Source organism: Anopheles coluzzii, chromosome 2 (assembly GCF_943734685.1).
Source record: "Anopheles coluzzii chromosome 2, AcolN3, whole genome shotgun sequence".
Classification (NCBI taxonomy): domain Eukaryota; kingdom Metazoa; phylum Arthropoda; class Insecta; order Diptera; family Culicidae; genus Anopheles; species Anopheles coluzzii.
The window spans coordinates 33,240,364-33,256,782 of record NC_064670.1 but is presented as its reverse complement, the minus strand read 5'-3'; the positions used below and the strand labels follow the sequence as shown (position 1 = coordinate 33,256,782).

At 52.0% G+C, this 16,419-nt stretch overlaps 3 protein-coding genes across 6 annotated transcripts; 2 read left to right on the top strand and 1 right to left on the bottom strand.

Moving 5' to 3' along the window:
* Positions 1–98: 98 nt before the first annotated feature.
* Positions 99–10,018, top strand: LOC120947787 (5-aminolevulinate synthase, erythroid-specific, mitochondrial). Of its 4 annotated transcripts, none has more exons than XM_040363492.2 (2): positions 99–254; positions 7,390–10,018. In XM_040363492.2, the coding sequence occupies exon 2, from the start codon at positions 7,450–7,452 to the stop codon at positions 9,175–9,177; it is 1,728 nt and encodes a 575-aa protein (XP_040219426.2). In that variant the 5' UTR covers positions 99–254; positions 7,390–7,449; the 3' UTR covers positions 9,178–10,018. The 4 variants fall into 4 exon arrangements, with proteins under 4 accessions (XP_040219426.2, XP_040219427.2, XP_040219425.2 ...); XM_040363493.2 differs by lacking the exon at positions 99–254 and adding an exon at positions 1,866–2,242; XM_040363491.2 differs by lacking the exon at positions 99–254 and adding an exon at positions 1,867–2,337.
* A 765-nt stretch (positions 10,019–10,783) lies between these two features.
* LOC120949461 (protein SEC13 homolog) lies at positions 10,784–11,984 on the top strand. The gene has a single exon (XM_040366774.2). It carries the CDS (start codon positions 10,921–10,923, stop codon positions 11,890–11,892), a length of 972 nt encoding a protein of 323 aa, XP_040222708.2. The 5' UTR covers positions 10,784–10,920; the 3' UTR covers positions 11,893–11,984.
* LOC120949460 (helicase SKI2W) lies at positions 11,981–16,248 on the bottom strand. The gene is made up of 5 exons (XM_040366773.2): positions 16,094–16,248; positions 13,664–16,018; positions 12,807–13,569; positions 12,533–12,711; positions 11,981–12,447 (listed from the first exon to the last, which is right to left on the bottom strand). Exons 1-5 carry the CDS (start codon positions 16,103–16,105, stop codon positions 12,085–12,087), a joined length of 3,672 nt encoding a protein of 1,223 aa, XP_040222707.2. The 5' UTR covers positions 16,106–16,248; the 3' UTR covers positions 11,981–12,084.
* Positions 16,249–16,419: the final 171 nt, after the last annotated feature.

The window sequence follows — 16,419 nt, the reverse complement described above, 5'->3', positions numbered from 1 at the left end:
TATATAAACCTTGTTTTGACAACTGCAGTAAACCCGCGAACTCGATACCATAAACGAAACGACTTCCCCCCTCCCTTTTTCCCCTGTTTCAACACATGTGCTGTCAAAAAGGGGTTTGCAAATTTTGTTGTCCTGAAAAGTTGGTTCGCGATTTATTGGTGAAATCGAACGTGGTTTCCTCGTTACAGAAGTGAAAATTTAAGCCCGCTGCTGCAGACAGTGCACGGAAACTTGTTCCGGCAAGAGTTGTTAAGGTACGTTGAGTCAATCGTTTCATAGTTGCTTATTATTTAGTTTTAGCTCGCGGACGGAAAGAGGGATCACCACGATATGTGCCATTCCACTTATGTTGTGCAATTATGCAATGGGCGGATACGTACAGAGCAGCATATGCTCGGTTGGTGCAGCATTTTTGCAGACCTATTGGATCATTTCTAAAAGGCATCCCAGCTGACGAGCGATGTCGAGAGGTGCGATCAATGGCTGAGGGTCATATGTGATTTTCTAGAACTCTCACATCATGTAAGATTTTTACATTGAGTTGGTTGGGCAAACCCCCACCCTTTGCTGCTCCCCTTTACATTGCATAATAGGGGCCTTTTTGAACAATAGCCAACCATCAACTTAAGTCCGTTTAAATTTAGCATCGTTCGATCGGTTGGTGCGAGAACATTGCCTAATATTGTGTGCATTTTGCAGCGGCTCGCAACGCTCCTCGCAGCGACAGCCAAAGTAAAGATTGACCTCATTGATGATGGCACGTGACGGAGCTATGCTCGCACAGTAATGCTGTTTTCATGCGCGAGAATGTGATAGGACTATGTTTATTACCGCCGTGCTGACCTCCACTGGCTGTTTGGCCTTCACGTGAACCATTTTTTTTTTTTCGTTTGATGTCACAACGTTACTATCCGGTTAGGACCAGTCCGCAGTTGATGGGTTGAGATATTGCCTGCCCTTGAATTTTACAAACCACTTTAATCGTTCTGAATTACTCTGTTCAACCTGCAAATGAGATTACTGCACCGCAAAAAGAGAATGTTTAGTATTCTATGATTAATGGAAGTTTTTTTTTGAGATTTTGGACCGTCCCAGGCACCGTAGTCGTTAATCATCGGTACATGGGAAAGGTAAAGAACGGTCCTTAATTTAAAGCAGGATCGGGGATGATTGATTTCTAAGCTTAATATTCTGCCAATCTCCTTCAGCAAGATCTAGCGCAGGCAAAACACGTTACCACCCAGCCATAAAATGGATATCAGTACATCAACCGCTTCGCACTGCAGAAAGGGGGAGACAAACAACAACCTGATGTAATCTGTGTGTCTCAAATGGTTGCGTGCGGTTTGCGACGAGTCACGATTAGCGCGACGACCCGCACCAAGCGGTTTGGTCGCCGTCACCGTGTTTCATCGTGACCGGAAAATCTGGTCGTATAAAATCAAAAATGGAAAGTTTCATGGTTTCTTTTTATTTGCTATCGAACGCACAGCAGCGTAACCTAGAGCTGTGTGATAAAAAAAGTATGGCAAGTACATTATTTTTGCTGCGATCGTGCCATGTAGGGAAGGGCTTTCGCACAAACAGTGACTAGACAGAAATTGTAGGTTTCTAAAATGTGTCATCTTGAAAAGATATCGAGTGGAGCAAATGTGCAACCAGTCCATATAAGCATATCAGCACCATGTTACATGATAGCAGGCGCTACCGATTTGTGTGATTTTTAAGAGCAAACCTTTATCAATGTGCTATGCAATGATGATTGTATCAAGTGAGAGAGAGAAAAAAAAACAACACACACACACATCGTGCACATAACCCACCAGCGCGATTTGTTCCTTTCCAATCTGCGAGCAGACACGCGCTTGCTTGAACCCTACGAACGCCACCACAAACACCACCACCACCATCACCACGAACGCGACAAAGCACCGTGGAAGGGGTTGCGTTGGATCGCGACAGTGTGGCGTGGTGGAACATTGCGCGTCCAGTCACGACCGCTGGCCGACGAGCGTTCGCGGGCAGTGCAAAGTGAACCTTCACCATCCACGGAAGTTTCGCTGCTGGCAAAGATTTCTCAATTCCCCCAAACGTGTGTGTGTGCCCGTCCGTCTCCATAGCAACAAGAGGGAGTTTGCATAGGCCAACCGCGACTAAAAAGTAGGTTGACGAAACGAAAGCGATCGTCGCCGCGTACGTTGTGTATTCCGCCACGTTCTTGGTGGACCAAAGCTGTGCTAAGGTGAGGGTGAACGAGTTTTATGTTTAGGACTTGAAAATCAACACCGAACACGCACTTAACCGACACAATTCTGTTTCCCGAGAGTCGATTAGACAGTAAGTAAAGCTTTATACTTAATCATTGCAAGTTTAATCGGTTTTGGGCAATGATGTAATGCTCGGCCTGTCTGCGGGTATTGATTAATTGTTAATCGTGTTGTGAAGAATTGTGCAAAATGGCAAACTTCGTCAATTAGCCCGCGAGTGCCCCCGATAAGCGGTGGTGAGGTACCGCCCCATGGGCCACTGTTTCACTGCAACAGATCGCCCAATCCGTAGCATTAAGCTGTTTTAAGTTGAGGTAGCAGAGTGGAATACATCCATCCTATCTAGCCGGTAACCCCTGTTGACTTTCCGTCAGACGGGGCCCGGTATGGTAATCTCTGTATGGTATTTTGCAAGAATTTGGTTTTTTTTGTTGTTGTTGCTTCTGTTGCTGATCTGGCGAACGGAAACGAAAACCATCCCGGTTGTTCTGTAGCAATCAATTGGCAGACAGACGCATTTATTTCCTTGATTTTTTGATTTATGCGTCTGCAGAGTGGAGATGTAAGTGGACCATGGACGACGTACGGTGTGATACCCAATTGTCTAGTGCTCATTGCTTGCTAACGTAGTTGGCATTGGTTTTTTTTAATACTTTTGCAGTAGTTGTAGGTCGGTAGACGCGGCGTTCCTGTGGTTCTTCTGCTTGGACCAGGAAGCACTACCACTTCATCCGATTTTCGGCAACCGGTTGTAACGAGTTATTTGGCTTCCAACATGGCTCCATTACACTGGGTAGCAAATATGCCCGCACAGCGATAAGACACTTTTTTGTCTGTTTTTTTTTTTTCATGGACTATCTCACAACCATAGCTATAAAAAGTAATCCCACTACGGTACCACTCCACCCCATTACCATCGCAACCACATCCGATGACTTTCAACCATCCCCGGCCTACCACTTACTTGTCCTTGGCTGACAAGGTGCTACTTTTATCTAGCGCTGAACACTTGCCCTCCGCTCTTTGTATTTCCGTGCATCGATGGGCTATGGGGGGCATCGTTAAACAAACGGTTGGTTCGTTTAATGAAATATCACGTTTCAAGTGTCGCGACGCAAAACAACTTCAGCTTTGCGAAGGGGAGACTGATCAAATCGCGTGTGTGAAAAGCCGCTGATGACTAGTCAGTTTTTAACTTCCCCCTGTCCTGTGCTGCTTTTGATTGTGAATACAATGTTTGGGTTCGTCTGTCTTAATTAGAATGTTTGAGTTTGGTGACTACAATTCTTGTTGGTCCCTTCCTTCGTTTCACTGCGCAGAAGGTTCCGAGTTGATGGCAATTCAAAAGGAGCTTCCGTTAAGTGTGATTATTTGAATTGAAATTAAAGGAAGAGAGTAGATTACGGATATTGGGGATATGTTTATGACTCAATTTCTTTTGCACACCATTTCCAACACATTCAGGAAGTAGAATCCCAAAAGAGGAGTAAATCCCTAACTCGGACCAGAGACTAAGTGAGTCGAATGCAAAATAATGATTCACTAGCAGGACCCCAAAAGATGTTGAAAGATTAGTAGAAGGCATTAGAGGTTTGAACATTTCAACTATGATTCAAACATCTGAGAAGATTTAGAATACTTTTCTGTATGTCTTTATCGTAGCAGGTAGGACTGAGTGAAGATGTTTAGTTTCGTTTAATTGTATTAAATAACTTAAAAACCACTTGTACAATAATTATTAAATACCACGCAGCCGGATAGACAGTCCTTCGGGGAGACGATCCATATGAGACTTGAACCAACGACAGACATTTTGTTGAATCGTGCGAGCTAACGACTGTTCCCCCAATCTCAGGACAGTGACAACGATCTTAGGATAATGATGAATTATTTAGATGTTACGGTTAAACGTATCGCTCCCTTCGGACTTGGCTAGATTCCCACCCGAGGCTGTCTTGTAAAGCCTGCATGATCGCCTAGCTTTTTACTCATATTACACAAAGAGGAACAAAAAGAAGAAAACGACTTTAAAGGCTGGCTAGTGTCCTTATATGACCTGGAAATGATTTATACCAGGAACAATCGTTACTCTTCGGTGTAGCAAAAGCATCCCACAGGATCTAGCACAGTCGGTCAGGAAGCCCTTGGTATGCAGATAAACCAAACAGGACAAAGGAAACTAGGTTGATGGCGGGAAGCATCAGAAGCGGCACTTTGAAGTCATCGTTCACCTATCGCTCCTGCGGTACCATGGCCAGTCACAGCCGTTCATAGCATCTACCATTATTGATGTCGACTTACGGAACAATTCACTGTAGAGAGCAGCCGACACCAAGAGTGAAGAAATGTTCCCTAGTGAGACATGGATTCTTGTTCAAAGTTAGCAAAATATGGCCATTGGAATGACTGGATTCCTACTGGAATTTTGCACCAAATTCTGCTGTAGAATACCTACATAGCGTTCAGTTCTTTATTTCCTCGTATACGTGTCCGGAAAAGTGGCAATCAATCAACTGGTTGGAATTTGTTTACTTAGCACCTCAGTACACTTTTCGCCATACAAACCCCCCTACAAACCTTGTTATTGTGGCAAGACAGTACGCCTGTTCAAATGATACAGTAGCAAGTGCGCACCTACAATACTCCCGTTTGTAGCTTTGCGCTATTGTTACAGATGGTGTCAGTTATTTCTTTACCTTTCACCGTCCCCAGGTTTTAACGTCAATCGCGCACTTCCTTTTAACCAATAGCCAGTGTAATAACGAACCAAATTAGGCTTTCGGTAAGCTCGTGCAAATGGCACGATACAAACGCCACGCCATTACTATATCGAACACGAACATCGTGCCAAGAGTAGTAGCGCCCCGCGATATCCGATAAGAAATTACTTATCGGCACGAAATCGTTCTACAGTTCTCATTTGCCATTCGAATCAATTGGAAGCACCTCCCCCCCCCCCTTCTTTTTCCCCTTCCGCGCTCCGCTCTCTAGGTCGTTTCCGGCGCCAAAGGCAACGCGCAACGGTAGAAGGTTATTAAAATTCATCATCTTTCCATCGTCGTGTGACCCTGTTTGTGTCCTGTACGACCTTCCCTGTCTCTTGGTGTACTGTGCGCGAGTACGGCTGTTTTGCGCCCGCCAGGAATCATTCTTCGCGGTTCAGTTGTCTAATGCTATTTCGCAACCAAGCCAACGCGCGTCTTCGCGTTCCAGAGCGTTGTAACACAACGACAACAGTTTTCGGGAGCAGTTAAACCGAAAGAAGGGAGAGTCCACCGTTATCTGTGGGTGGCGAATCGGAAGGTGAGAACTCCCTGCGTACGGAGGGAGATCACCATTGAATACGGTGGCGCAATCATCTGCAAAACAGCATCACCGTCACCGGTATCAGAGCAGATTAAGGGCACCTCTACACTGCAGTCCGAAGAGTGGGGAAAGAACTGCTCTGCAGGAGCCATCCATCTACAGGCAGCAGCAACAATCGTGTGCTGTGTGTGGACCCGACCCTGCAGAGATTACCGGGCGGCGGGTTTGGTATATAAAGCGAACGACACCCCGTGCGCCGTTCGACAGTTGCCGATCTGGTACGGATCCATGTAGAGTAAAACCAAAGCTTGCCAGTTTTGCCACCCGAATCGACATCTGTGTGCGTGTGTGTGTGTGCTGTTGTTTGAAAGCCTATTAGTGGTGGTGGCCTCCCATTCGAACCGTCGCTTACCGGGACGATTGACTGTGTGATCTGCTGCGTGTCTGCCTCCCACTCTTTGCTCTCTAATATAAGAGCACTATTATACACCTTTGAGGAGCGAGGAGGAGGAAGAGGGTGGGTAAGACACCACCGCCAGAGACAGTGGCTGACCTGTGGCTGTGGCCGGCCCATGCGTACAGTGGTGCATTGGTAGTGTCTGCAGCAGCAGTGCCGTGGTGTTACGGTTAAGAAGGCGATGGTGACTCGATTGTGATTATATACCTATTGGGCAGTTGGACTAACCATACCGCAGCGCCTACTACTGTGTGTTGCGATCGCGGTGCCAAGGGGCATACCGTGCGGTTTCGAAAGTTTAGTGCCCTCCAGAGGTGTGGAGGTATATCTTGTGAGAGACACAAACTTAAAAAAAAAACAACCCTGGTAATAGCAGTGTACCGTAAGGGGAGGTGCGTAAGCAAGAAACTTGTTTCACGCTGGACACGTTGATTGATGAGTAAGCCTCTTGGTGGACCTAGTCATCGCATCCAGATCAAGAAGCAATTCAGCAACATTATCTGTCGTTTTTTATTGTACGTTTACTAAGTGATCCGAATTTACGCCCGGAAGATTCTGTTTTGTACACTTCATAGGAACATCTAACTCCCGAAATCCACAAATATGATGCAGGTTTGTGATGTCGTTTATTTACTCAAATGTTTGAATGTTTTGTCTGGAACTTGAACTGAGCGCAGGTTGTCTGTAAGAAGATAAGATGTTGAATACGACCTAATCGTTTATCCGGCACAAGATGTACTAAGCAAAGCAGGATCGTTTGAGTGGTCAAACTCTCTCTCATCTAATACCCAAAAGTGTATGGAGTGCCTCCAAGCAACGGCACTCATTCGGAATTGCTCCACACTGGAATGTTCTGTTTCGTTGCCAAGGGTGAGATTTGACTGTACTTGCTTAGATGTCTTTTGGCGATTAGTTTACCGGTGGGTAAAGGCAATAAATAAAGAACTCAAAATATTGACTTCAATGCCGTTGGCTTAGAGCGCGTCGTTGGCCTTCGCTCCGCTCGCGCAAAAGATCCAAGGTGTGCGCAAGCAGTACTGTCGATTGACGCAAAGCCGACATGAGGGGGAATTCTCTCCCCTTTTCTCCTCTGTACCTCTGTTCCAAGCGACTCATGGACACGCAGGACAATTTGCAAGTCGAATGTGTTTTGCTTGGCAAATTGCTCACACTGACCCGGACCGACCTGGATCCCTTCTTTGGCTCTACCTTCTCTTTCCCCTATTGAAATCGTACGTTATTTGAAATTGAACCAGCGCACAATTTTTGTAGTATTTTTGTTTGAATTTGAAACATTCATCTAACGCTGTAGTTAACCATTCGTTAATCTTCCCAATCTTTTTCTGACCATTTTTGCAGCTCTTCAATCTAACCACCACCTCCCTGTTCGTTGCCCGCACGGTAAGCAGCATTAAGAAGATGCCTTGCCCGTTCCTGACCCGTCTCAGCACGAGCTACGTGCGCAACTATGCGCCGGCCCTGCTCAAAACGTACGGTGCCCAGTGCCCGGTGGTGCAGCGCACCATCTCCACCCTGCAGGGTGGTGCGCCGGCGGCCGGCGGTGCGGTTGGTTCCGGCGCCCAGGAGACGCCCACCACCACCGTCAAGAAGGATGCGTCGACCGAGGCCCGGCGCAACCTGAGCTCGATGCAGCAGCAGCATCCGGTGCAGCAGCAGCAGCAGCCGGCCACCGGGAACAAGTGTCCGTTCCTCAGCTCGGCCGCACCGCACGTGAAGAAGCTCGGCGCGGAAAGCGTGGAGATACCGGCGGAACGCACGTTCCAGTACGAGGACTTCTTCCACGAGCAGATCCTGCGCAAGAAGCAGGACCACTCGTACCGGGTGTTCAAGAAGGTGAACCGGCTGGCCGCCGACGGGCAGTTCCCGCGGGCGCTCGAGTACTCCTGGGGCGAGCGGCCGATTACGGTGTGGTGCTCGAACGACTACCTCGGCATGTCGTGCCATCCGGAGGTGAAGCGGGCGGTCGCCGACGCGCTCGAAACGTACGGCACCGGGGCGGGCGGTACGCGCAACATTTCCGGCAACTCGATGAACCACGAAAACCTGGAGCGCCGGCTGGCCGAGCTGCACCAGAAGGAGAGCGCGCTGCTCTTCACCTCCTGCTTCGTGGCGAACGATTCGACGCTGTTCACGCTGGCGAAGGCGCTGCCCGGCTGTCACATCTTTTCCGACGCCGGCAACCACGCCTCGATGATACAGGGCATCCGCAACAGTGGCGTGCCGAAGCACATCTTCCGCCACAACGATCCGGCGCATCTGCGCGAGCTGCTGCAGCGCGTCGACCGGTCGCTGCCGAAGATAGTCGCGTTCGAGACGGTCCACTCGATGTCGGGCGCGGTCTGTCCGCTGGAGGAGCTGTGCGAGATCGCGCACGAGTACGGTGCGCTAACGTTCGTGGACGAGGTGCACGCGGTCGGGCTGTACGGCGAGCATGGGGCGGGCATTGGCGAGCGGGAGGGCCAGCTGCACAACATGGACATCATTTCCGGCACGCTCGGGAAGGCGTTCGGCAACGTCGGCGGGTACATTGCCGGGACGGCGCTGCTGGTTGACATGATCCGGTCGTATGCGGCCGGGTTCATCTTTACCACCTCGCTGCCACCGACCGTGCTGTGCGGTGCGCTGAAGGCGGTCGACATTCTCGCGTCGGAGGAGGGCCGCGAGCTGCGTGCCCGCCACCAGTCGAACGTGCGCTATCTGCGCCAGCGGCTGCAGGAGGAGGGCTTCCCGGTGGAGCATACGCCGAGCCACATCATTCCGGTGAAGATTGGGAATCCGCAGCAGTGTACCGAGCTGTCGGACCGCATGATCCAGCGCTTCGGGCATTACGTGCAGGCGATCAACTATCCGACGGTGGCGCGCGGTGAGGAGAAGCTTCGGCTGGCTCCGACGCCTCACCATACGCGCGCCATGATGGACGAGCTGGTGCGCGACATGAAGGTGGTCTGGCAGGATCTCAAGATGCCGCTGGGCGGCAAACACTGCCCGGAGGAATGTGCCTTCTGCCGGAAGCCGCTGCTGTTCGATCGCTTCGAGGCGCGCACGAGCGCTGGCGCGTCCAGCTGCGCCCAGGAGCTCCACTGCCAGATTCCGAACTGCCCGCAGATCGCTGCCGTGGCCAATTAGAGAGAGAGAGCGATGTGAGGCGCAAAATTGCTTCCATCGAGGTGTAGGTGTGCTCTCGGGGAAGGGAAAAAATGGTACACTTTTGGGGTGATCGCTTCGGTGTTGGGAAGCTGTACACAAGCAGACAACCAGGCAAAAAGAGTATAATAGTCCTTCGCGGTCCGGTTGTGTCGGAGGACACAATGACATATCGACATGCGGAATCAAAAAAAGCCGTATTATTTTCGGACACAATCTCCCCTTTCCGGTTATCCTTGCCGGACGAGTGTGTCCTCCGTCTGTCTCTCTCTATCTCTTTCCCCCCTGCTCGTTATATTTATGTAGGTGCAATGTTGAATGTTGTTCCACTGTGTTGTAAACCAATGTAACCTGTTGTTAATTCCGCGTCCAGGCGGGCATTTTTACAATCACGTTGCGTTGTGAAATGGTGACCCCCCCTCCTTCTAGGCCTTGCTCCATTCCAGAGTCGTAGTTACCGAATTTGTTATTTATCTGTCTTGTTTTGTTTTATGTTTATTCCGCTCGGCCAGCCAAGCGGGTCCATGAGGGAAAATTCTACCTACTACTTATTACAACACCAGCTGTCTTTTGTTGTTTCTGCCGGCGAGATCATCGTACACCGGATGCAATCTGGGCCGTAATGTCGACACGACAAAATTTCTATCTTAATCGCTAGTAGCAGCCACAGCAGTAGCATGAGCAACACAGCAGCTTTTCGTCGATATGTCGTTGACAATAAATTAACAGTTGAATTGAAAATGTCTATTCCACACACACAAAAAGTATACATTATATACACTGTCGTCTAAAATAAATGTTATTTCAAATCATGGCAAAACTATAGAGGTTGATAGTTGTCCTTCGAAAAAACAGTCCGAAAACGATTTCGAGAAAGATTTATGCAATACCCTTGAGAGTGGGATAGGGCAACATTACAATTGATTGACTGAGAATTTGGTAATTTGCTTAAATTTCCTATCATACAACCTGTATAGCCGGTCTCGTAGTACAGTCGTCAACTCGTACGACTCAACAACATGCCCGTCATGGGTTCAATCCTCAAATAGACCGCGCCGCCATACGTAGGACTGACTATCCTGCTATGGGGGGGAATCAATTAGTCACTGAAAGCCAAGCCCACAAGTGGGTACAGGCAGGCCTTGACCGACATCGGTTGTTGAGCCAAAGAAGAAGAAGAAGAATTCAACCTGTATATAAAGGAACTATCGTTGGATAATTGTTAAAAATCATAACATAATTAAATATACTGACAATTTTGTACAAAATATTGCACTAAAATTATATCGAGAAAGTACGAGCAACGGATGTTTTAAACACTTTTGTCATCCACGTGATGATGCACGCTGTGCCGTTTGGTACGCGGTACAGATGCTGACAGAATACAGCGGTACGGTACCGCAAATTAGAATGTTGCTTGAGTGTTTTGTTCATTAATTGTACGCTTTTCTTAAACTACTTAAAAATGAGTATAAAAACTACCTTACTGCTAAATCACGTTTCCAGACGACCGCTTTTTAAAAAATAATTATGCATTTATCTGTCAAACACGATAGCCCCCACACTCAGAAAGGTCCCACTGTGCACGATTGTGTCAACAGCGCGCGCTGTGTTTTTGTTCCACGTCAAATATCAGTGGTAAAGTTTTCCAAAACACACTCCCGCAGCGGCCCCTAATTTTGCACCCATTTCTTGCGACAAATTTTGCTCACCCGCACCCGCAAAATGGTATCCGTGCTCAACACGATCGATACCGGCCACGAGGACATGATCCACTGTGCCGATGTCGATTACTACGGGCTCCGGTTGGCCACCTGCTCCTCGGACAATTCGGTCAAAATTTTCGACATCAAGAACGGTGCCCAGACGCTGGCGGCCGACCTGAAGGGTCACGGCGGTCCGGTGTGGCAGGTGGCCTGGGGCCACCCCCGGTACGGTAACGTGCTGGCCTCCTGCTCGTACGACCGCAAGGTGATCGTGTGGAAGGAGGCCGGCCCGGGCGACTGGACCAAGTGGTACGAGTACAGCAACCACGACTCGTCGGTAAATTCGGTCGCCTGGGCACCGGCCGAGTATGGGCTGGTGCTGGCGTGCGGCAGCTCCGACGGTTCGATCTCGATCCTGACCGCCAACGTGGAGGCCGGCACGTGGGATTGCAAGAAAATCCCGAACGCGCACACGATCGGCTGCAACACGGTCAGCTGGTGCCCGGCGACCGTCCCCGAGCCGGCGTTCGATCAGCGCCCGAGCAAGACGAACCTCGCGGTGAAGCGGCTGGTGTCGGGCGGGTGCGACAACGCGATCAAGATCTGGAAGGAGGACGGCGATCGCTGGGAGGAGGAGAAGCGGCTCGAACTGCACTCGGACTGGGTGCGCGATGTGGCGTGGGCACCGAGCGTCGGTATGCCGCGGCACCAGATCGCCAGCTGCTCGCAGGACCGGCGGGTCGTGATCTGGACGAGCGACGATCTGGCGAACTGGCAGCCGGCCGTCCTGCACAACTTCGACGACGTCGTGTGGAACGTGAGCTGGTCGCTGACGGGCAACATTTTGGGCGTGTCCGGCGGCGACAACAAGGTGAGCCTGTGGAAGGAAACGGCCGAGGGCCAGTGGATCTGCATCAGCGAGGACACGAACAGTGCGTCCACCGGGGCGGCGGCTCAGAACAACTTCATCCCGGAACAGCGAACACTGTAAAAGGGCGGCCTGTGCGTTTCTTTTTTTTCAACCGGTTAAGCTTGCGTATTCCAATGTAACTATGTAATCAATAAAATACTTTTAAATATTAATTTGAAAAACATAGTGGAAAATTCTTAACTTTCCATCCCTTTGCCCGATTACAAAATCAGCTAAGTCAACAAGCGATCCCCCCGCCTCCCCTGGTACAGATTACACTTCCCCAATCACGATCGGTGTGCTGGAGGTGTACAGACTGGCCGCAAACACGATGTCGCGCTTGATCGCGTTAGACGCTTCCTCCATCTTGCTGTGCAGCACCGGGTCGCCAATGATGCGCGCCGCGTCCTTCACATTGCACAGCGTCTCGTTCAGCTGCTGGATGCAGCGCACGATAATGCCCTCCTTGATGTCGGTCAGCAGCATAATTTCGGCGAACGGTTTGTTGCGCGCCCACTCGTACACCACCTCGGTCAGGCCAAAGTTGAGCTCCTCCTTTTTGCACACATCCGTCACGCCGTACTGGCGCTCCACCAGCCGGATGTCGTTTTCCACCTCGCGAAACTGTGCCTCGGCCTGTGGAGCGAACGAAAGCGAACGGTGGAGCATTGAGACTCAATGCGAATCACAGCAAGCGATGCAAAGCGACCACACCACTTACCTTTTGGAGCGTCTCGGTGAGCTTGGGAGTGACGTCCGATTTCGCTTGAAACACCAGGCTGGAGAGCAGGGCAGCGATTTCGGCCGGCTGCAGATCGGTCAGTATGTTGCGCATCACCAGCTCCGTTATCATCAGCTCGTTCTGGCCCATCTCGCAAGCGACACGGCCCTTCATGGCCACTGAACGATACAAACGATACAAACAAAACCCACCTCAATATACGGCCCTCGACTACTCTTCGCCGCCTGCTTTGTTCTGTGAGCAGTGTGCCTACCTTGCTGCATATCGTCGATGTACTTGAGCTCCTGCAGCACCTGCAGCTTCCGGCAGTAGTCCGGGTACAGCGAGAGACTTTCGTACGACGCCTGGTACTTGAGCTCGTCCAGCTTCCGTTCGAGCTGCTTGCGATCGTACACCACAGCAAACTCGTGCTCGAAATCGGCCATCCCAGTGTACGGCAGCCAACGGTTCAGCCGGCCCTGGGCTGTCTGCAGCTGCTGCGTTAGCTCGAGATTGGTTAGATCGCGCGGGAACCGAACCAGCTCGAGCGTGCCAGTGACGGACCCGGCCTGCACCACCGTCGCATTCAGCTCGGCCAGCGCAGCGACGGCCTCGATCGTCGACTGGGACGGGGGCGCATCGCGGAACCGCGGTATGAGCCGATACTCCCAGCTGCGGATGATACCGTTCGCGTCGCACTTGATCGTGTGCTTGGTCAGCTCGATCAGATTCACCGGAGCGAGGGTAAGCACGGCGTGGCCACCGACACCCTCGGGCAGGAAGGTTTGGTAGGGCAGGGCGAGCGACAGCATCTGATGCCAGAGCGGTCCCCGGTTGAGCGTTTCCGGCGATGCCGGCTGGGTTTTGCCACTCGCGCAATGATCCAGCACCAGCACGACCAGCTTCAGCTCTTTGTGCGACTGCACCGAGACGGAGAGCAGTATGCCGAGCTTGTTGTAGTGGTGCTCGTCCGTTACCACGACAACGCGGCCTACCTTAAGCTCATTGATTGCCTTCGGTTGGCACAGTTGCTTGGGCTGGAGAGAAATGGAGAGCAAAAAGGAGAACAAATTGTTGGAACACGGCTCATTCTCAGCGGTATGCTGCTTTGCCCCTCCGTCATCTACTTACGAGCAGCTCATTCCGAAGGTTAAGGTACTCGCTGGCCGCTTCGTAAAACTCGCACAGCGGCTGCAGATGATCGCTCAGCTTGCTCAGCGCGGACATCTTCTCCTGCACCTGGTTCAGCTCCAGCTTGCTCTGGGGCATCTGCTGGCGCTTGTCGAACTCCCGGAAGCTGTGCAGCATCATGTTCTCCACCGAGACCAGCTCCACCCGCAATAGGTACAGCATCATCGCGTACGTCAGCCGGAACTGCGACTCCAGCCGGACCGGCTTGCCGAGTATCATCGTCTTCAGCTCGCCATCGAGCGGCAGGTTCTGCTTGCACAGGATGATGACCGTGCCGGTCTTGTCGAGACCGCGCCGCCCGGCCCGGCCCGCCATCTGCGTGTACTCGGACGGCTGCAACGGCCGGAACGCCTGCCCATCGAACTTGCGCGTACTGTCAAAGATGACCGTGCGCGCGGGCATGTTAACGCCCATCGCAAACGTCTCCGTCGCGAACAGTATCTTCACGAGCCCGCGGGCAAACAGCATCTCCACGATCTCCTTCAGGATGGGCAGGATGCCGCTGTGATGGATGCCGATGCCCCGCTCGAGGCAGCTCTGGATCTGCTGCACCTGCGGCAGCACACGATCGGCCGGCACCAGCCGCTGCAGGCACTGCTGGAAGAACGACGTGATGGCGTACTTCTCGCGCGCCGTCGTCAGATCGCACGACATGAGCGCTTCCGCGTTGTTGTCGCACCGGTTGCGCGACAGCGTGAACGCAACCACCGGCAGCTTCTCCTTCTTCTGCAGATGATCGATCAGCCCGACCCACAGGGTTTGCTCCTGCCGCTGGCTGTAGGGGCCGTTGGTCCGGCGGCCCGTGCTTTTCGCCTGCTTTGCCTCGTAGCTTTCCTTCGCCCGCCGGTACCCGTCCTGCACGAACTGGCTCTGCGCGTTCACGATCAGGAACGAGTCGTCCTTCGACTTGCCGCCAAACCCGGTGTACAGGTAGTGCTCGAGCGGGACCGGCCGCTTGGCCGTGCTGACGACCCACACGCGCTTCTTCTTTGTCTTGCCCACCCAGTTGGCGAACTCGATCGTGTTCGGCACGGTGGCGCTCAGCATCACGATGCAGACGTGGTCGGGCAGCAGGATCAGCACCTCCTCCCACACGTGCCCCCGGTCGGAGTCGGTGATGTAGTGCACCTCGTCGAAGATGACGTACTCGAGGTCGCGCGTAATGTCGCTGCCGCAGTACAGCATCGAGCGCAGGATCTCGGTCGTCATGATGAGGCAGGACGCGGTCGGATCGATCTGTATGTCCCCGGTGATCAGCCCGACGTCCTGGAAGGTGGTCTTGAAGTCGCGATACTTCTGGTTCGACAGTGCCTTGATCGGGGACGTGTAGATCGTTTTGGTCATGTGCTTTTTCGACAGGGCGATCGCATACTCCGCCACGACCGTCTTGCCGGCGGACGTGTGCGCCGCCACGAACACGTGGCTGTGCTCTTCCAGCTTCAGGATCGCCTGCTTCTGGAAGATGTCCAGCTCGAACGGGAACCGGTGCGCCATGGTCGGGATTTTCACGTAGAAATCGTCCACCGGTTTCGAAATGTCCAGCATCTCGGCCCACTCGGCGCTCTGGAGCGCGTTGTTGGTGACGGTGGAAATTTTCAGGACCTGTTCGCCGGCCTCCTGCTCACCGGTCACCGCCAGCAGACCCTCCTCCTCGTCGATACCCGCCGGCAGAGGTTCTTGGTGTGTGCCCTGCGTTGACTGGTCGTTGGTGGACAGTTTTGTTTGAAGCCCTTCCGGCAGCAGCTCGACGAACGCTTCCTCGCTGGCAATCGCGGACAGCAGATCGACCATACCGCTCTTCCCGCTGTCTTCCGTCGCGCGCGCACCGTCCGTCCCGGTGGGCGGTGCCTCAAACTCAACCCCGGTAGCGAACCCGGGCGGGCACGATTTCAAATCCGTCTCAAACAGCGGGCTGGGTACTAGGCCGGCCAGCACACTTTCCGGCTCGTCGAACCCTCCCGGCCAGAAGGGAAAGTACGAGGCGGAACCGCGGGCCGAATCGATCGATTCGGTCGGTTCGCGCTGCAGCGACATGGAGTTTTTGGCCGTCGAGCCCGCATTCTGCACCTGCGTTTCGATAAAGTCCAGCACCTTTCCCGTCTCCGGGCAGCGGTCCGGCACGATCCGGGTGCTGATCGGTGCGTGCGGAATGTCGTACAGCTGGTCGAAGGAGGGGTGGCGCGGTTCGAAGTACGGTTTGGGCTCGTGGATGGGGATTTTCGGCTCGAGAATAAAGGCGCGCAGCAGGTCTTCCGTGTCTTCCACGATCGGTGGCGGTTCCTTCAACCAGGTCGGCTAGAATGAGCGTGAGCAAAGCGATCAGCGGAATTGCGGAGCGGAAAAGGAAAAATCGACTCTCCGCAACATTACATCGAAACTCATGCTGAAGATATTGGGATGCTTTCGGGATGAATGTGGGAAATTTCACTTCAGGGCGGTTAAATATTGTCCAAAACACTGTTATTTACAACGACCGGCGTACGAAACCAGCCACATACGATGTTTTTTTTCTGTTTTGTTTCTGATTTGCTGGTTCTTTGTATTTTTTTAGGTTTGGTTTAAAGACGCCGATCGAAAGCTTGAGTTCTGACATTGTGCCGTTAGAGCTGTCTGTGCTTAAAATTTAAAACGAACGTTGAGCGCAACTGAGCCACCGACGCTAATGTGGAACGAAATCGCTTCTTGCCCTTTTTCAG

Coding starts and splice junctions, on each gene's coding strand:
- LOC120949460 (XM_040366773.2), bottom strand. Junction 12,712..12,806: donor CATCGACGATATGCAGCAAG/GTAGGCACACTG, acceptor TGTATCGTTCAG/TGGCCATGAAGGGCCGTGTC. Junction 12,448..12,532: donor TCACCGAGACGCTCCAAAAG/GTAAGTGGTGTG, acceptor TTCGCTCCACAG/GCCGAGGCACAGTTTCGCGA.
- LOC120949461 (XM_040366774.2), top strand. CDS start 10,921: ATGGTATCCGTGCTCAACACGATCGATACCGGCCACGAGGACATGATC.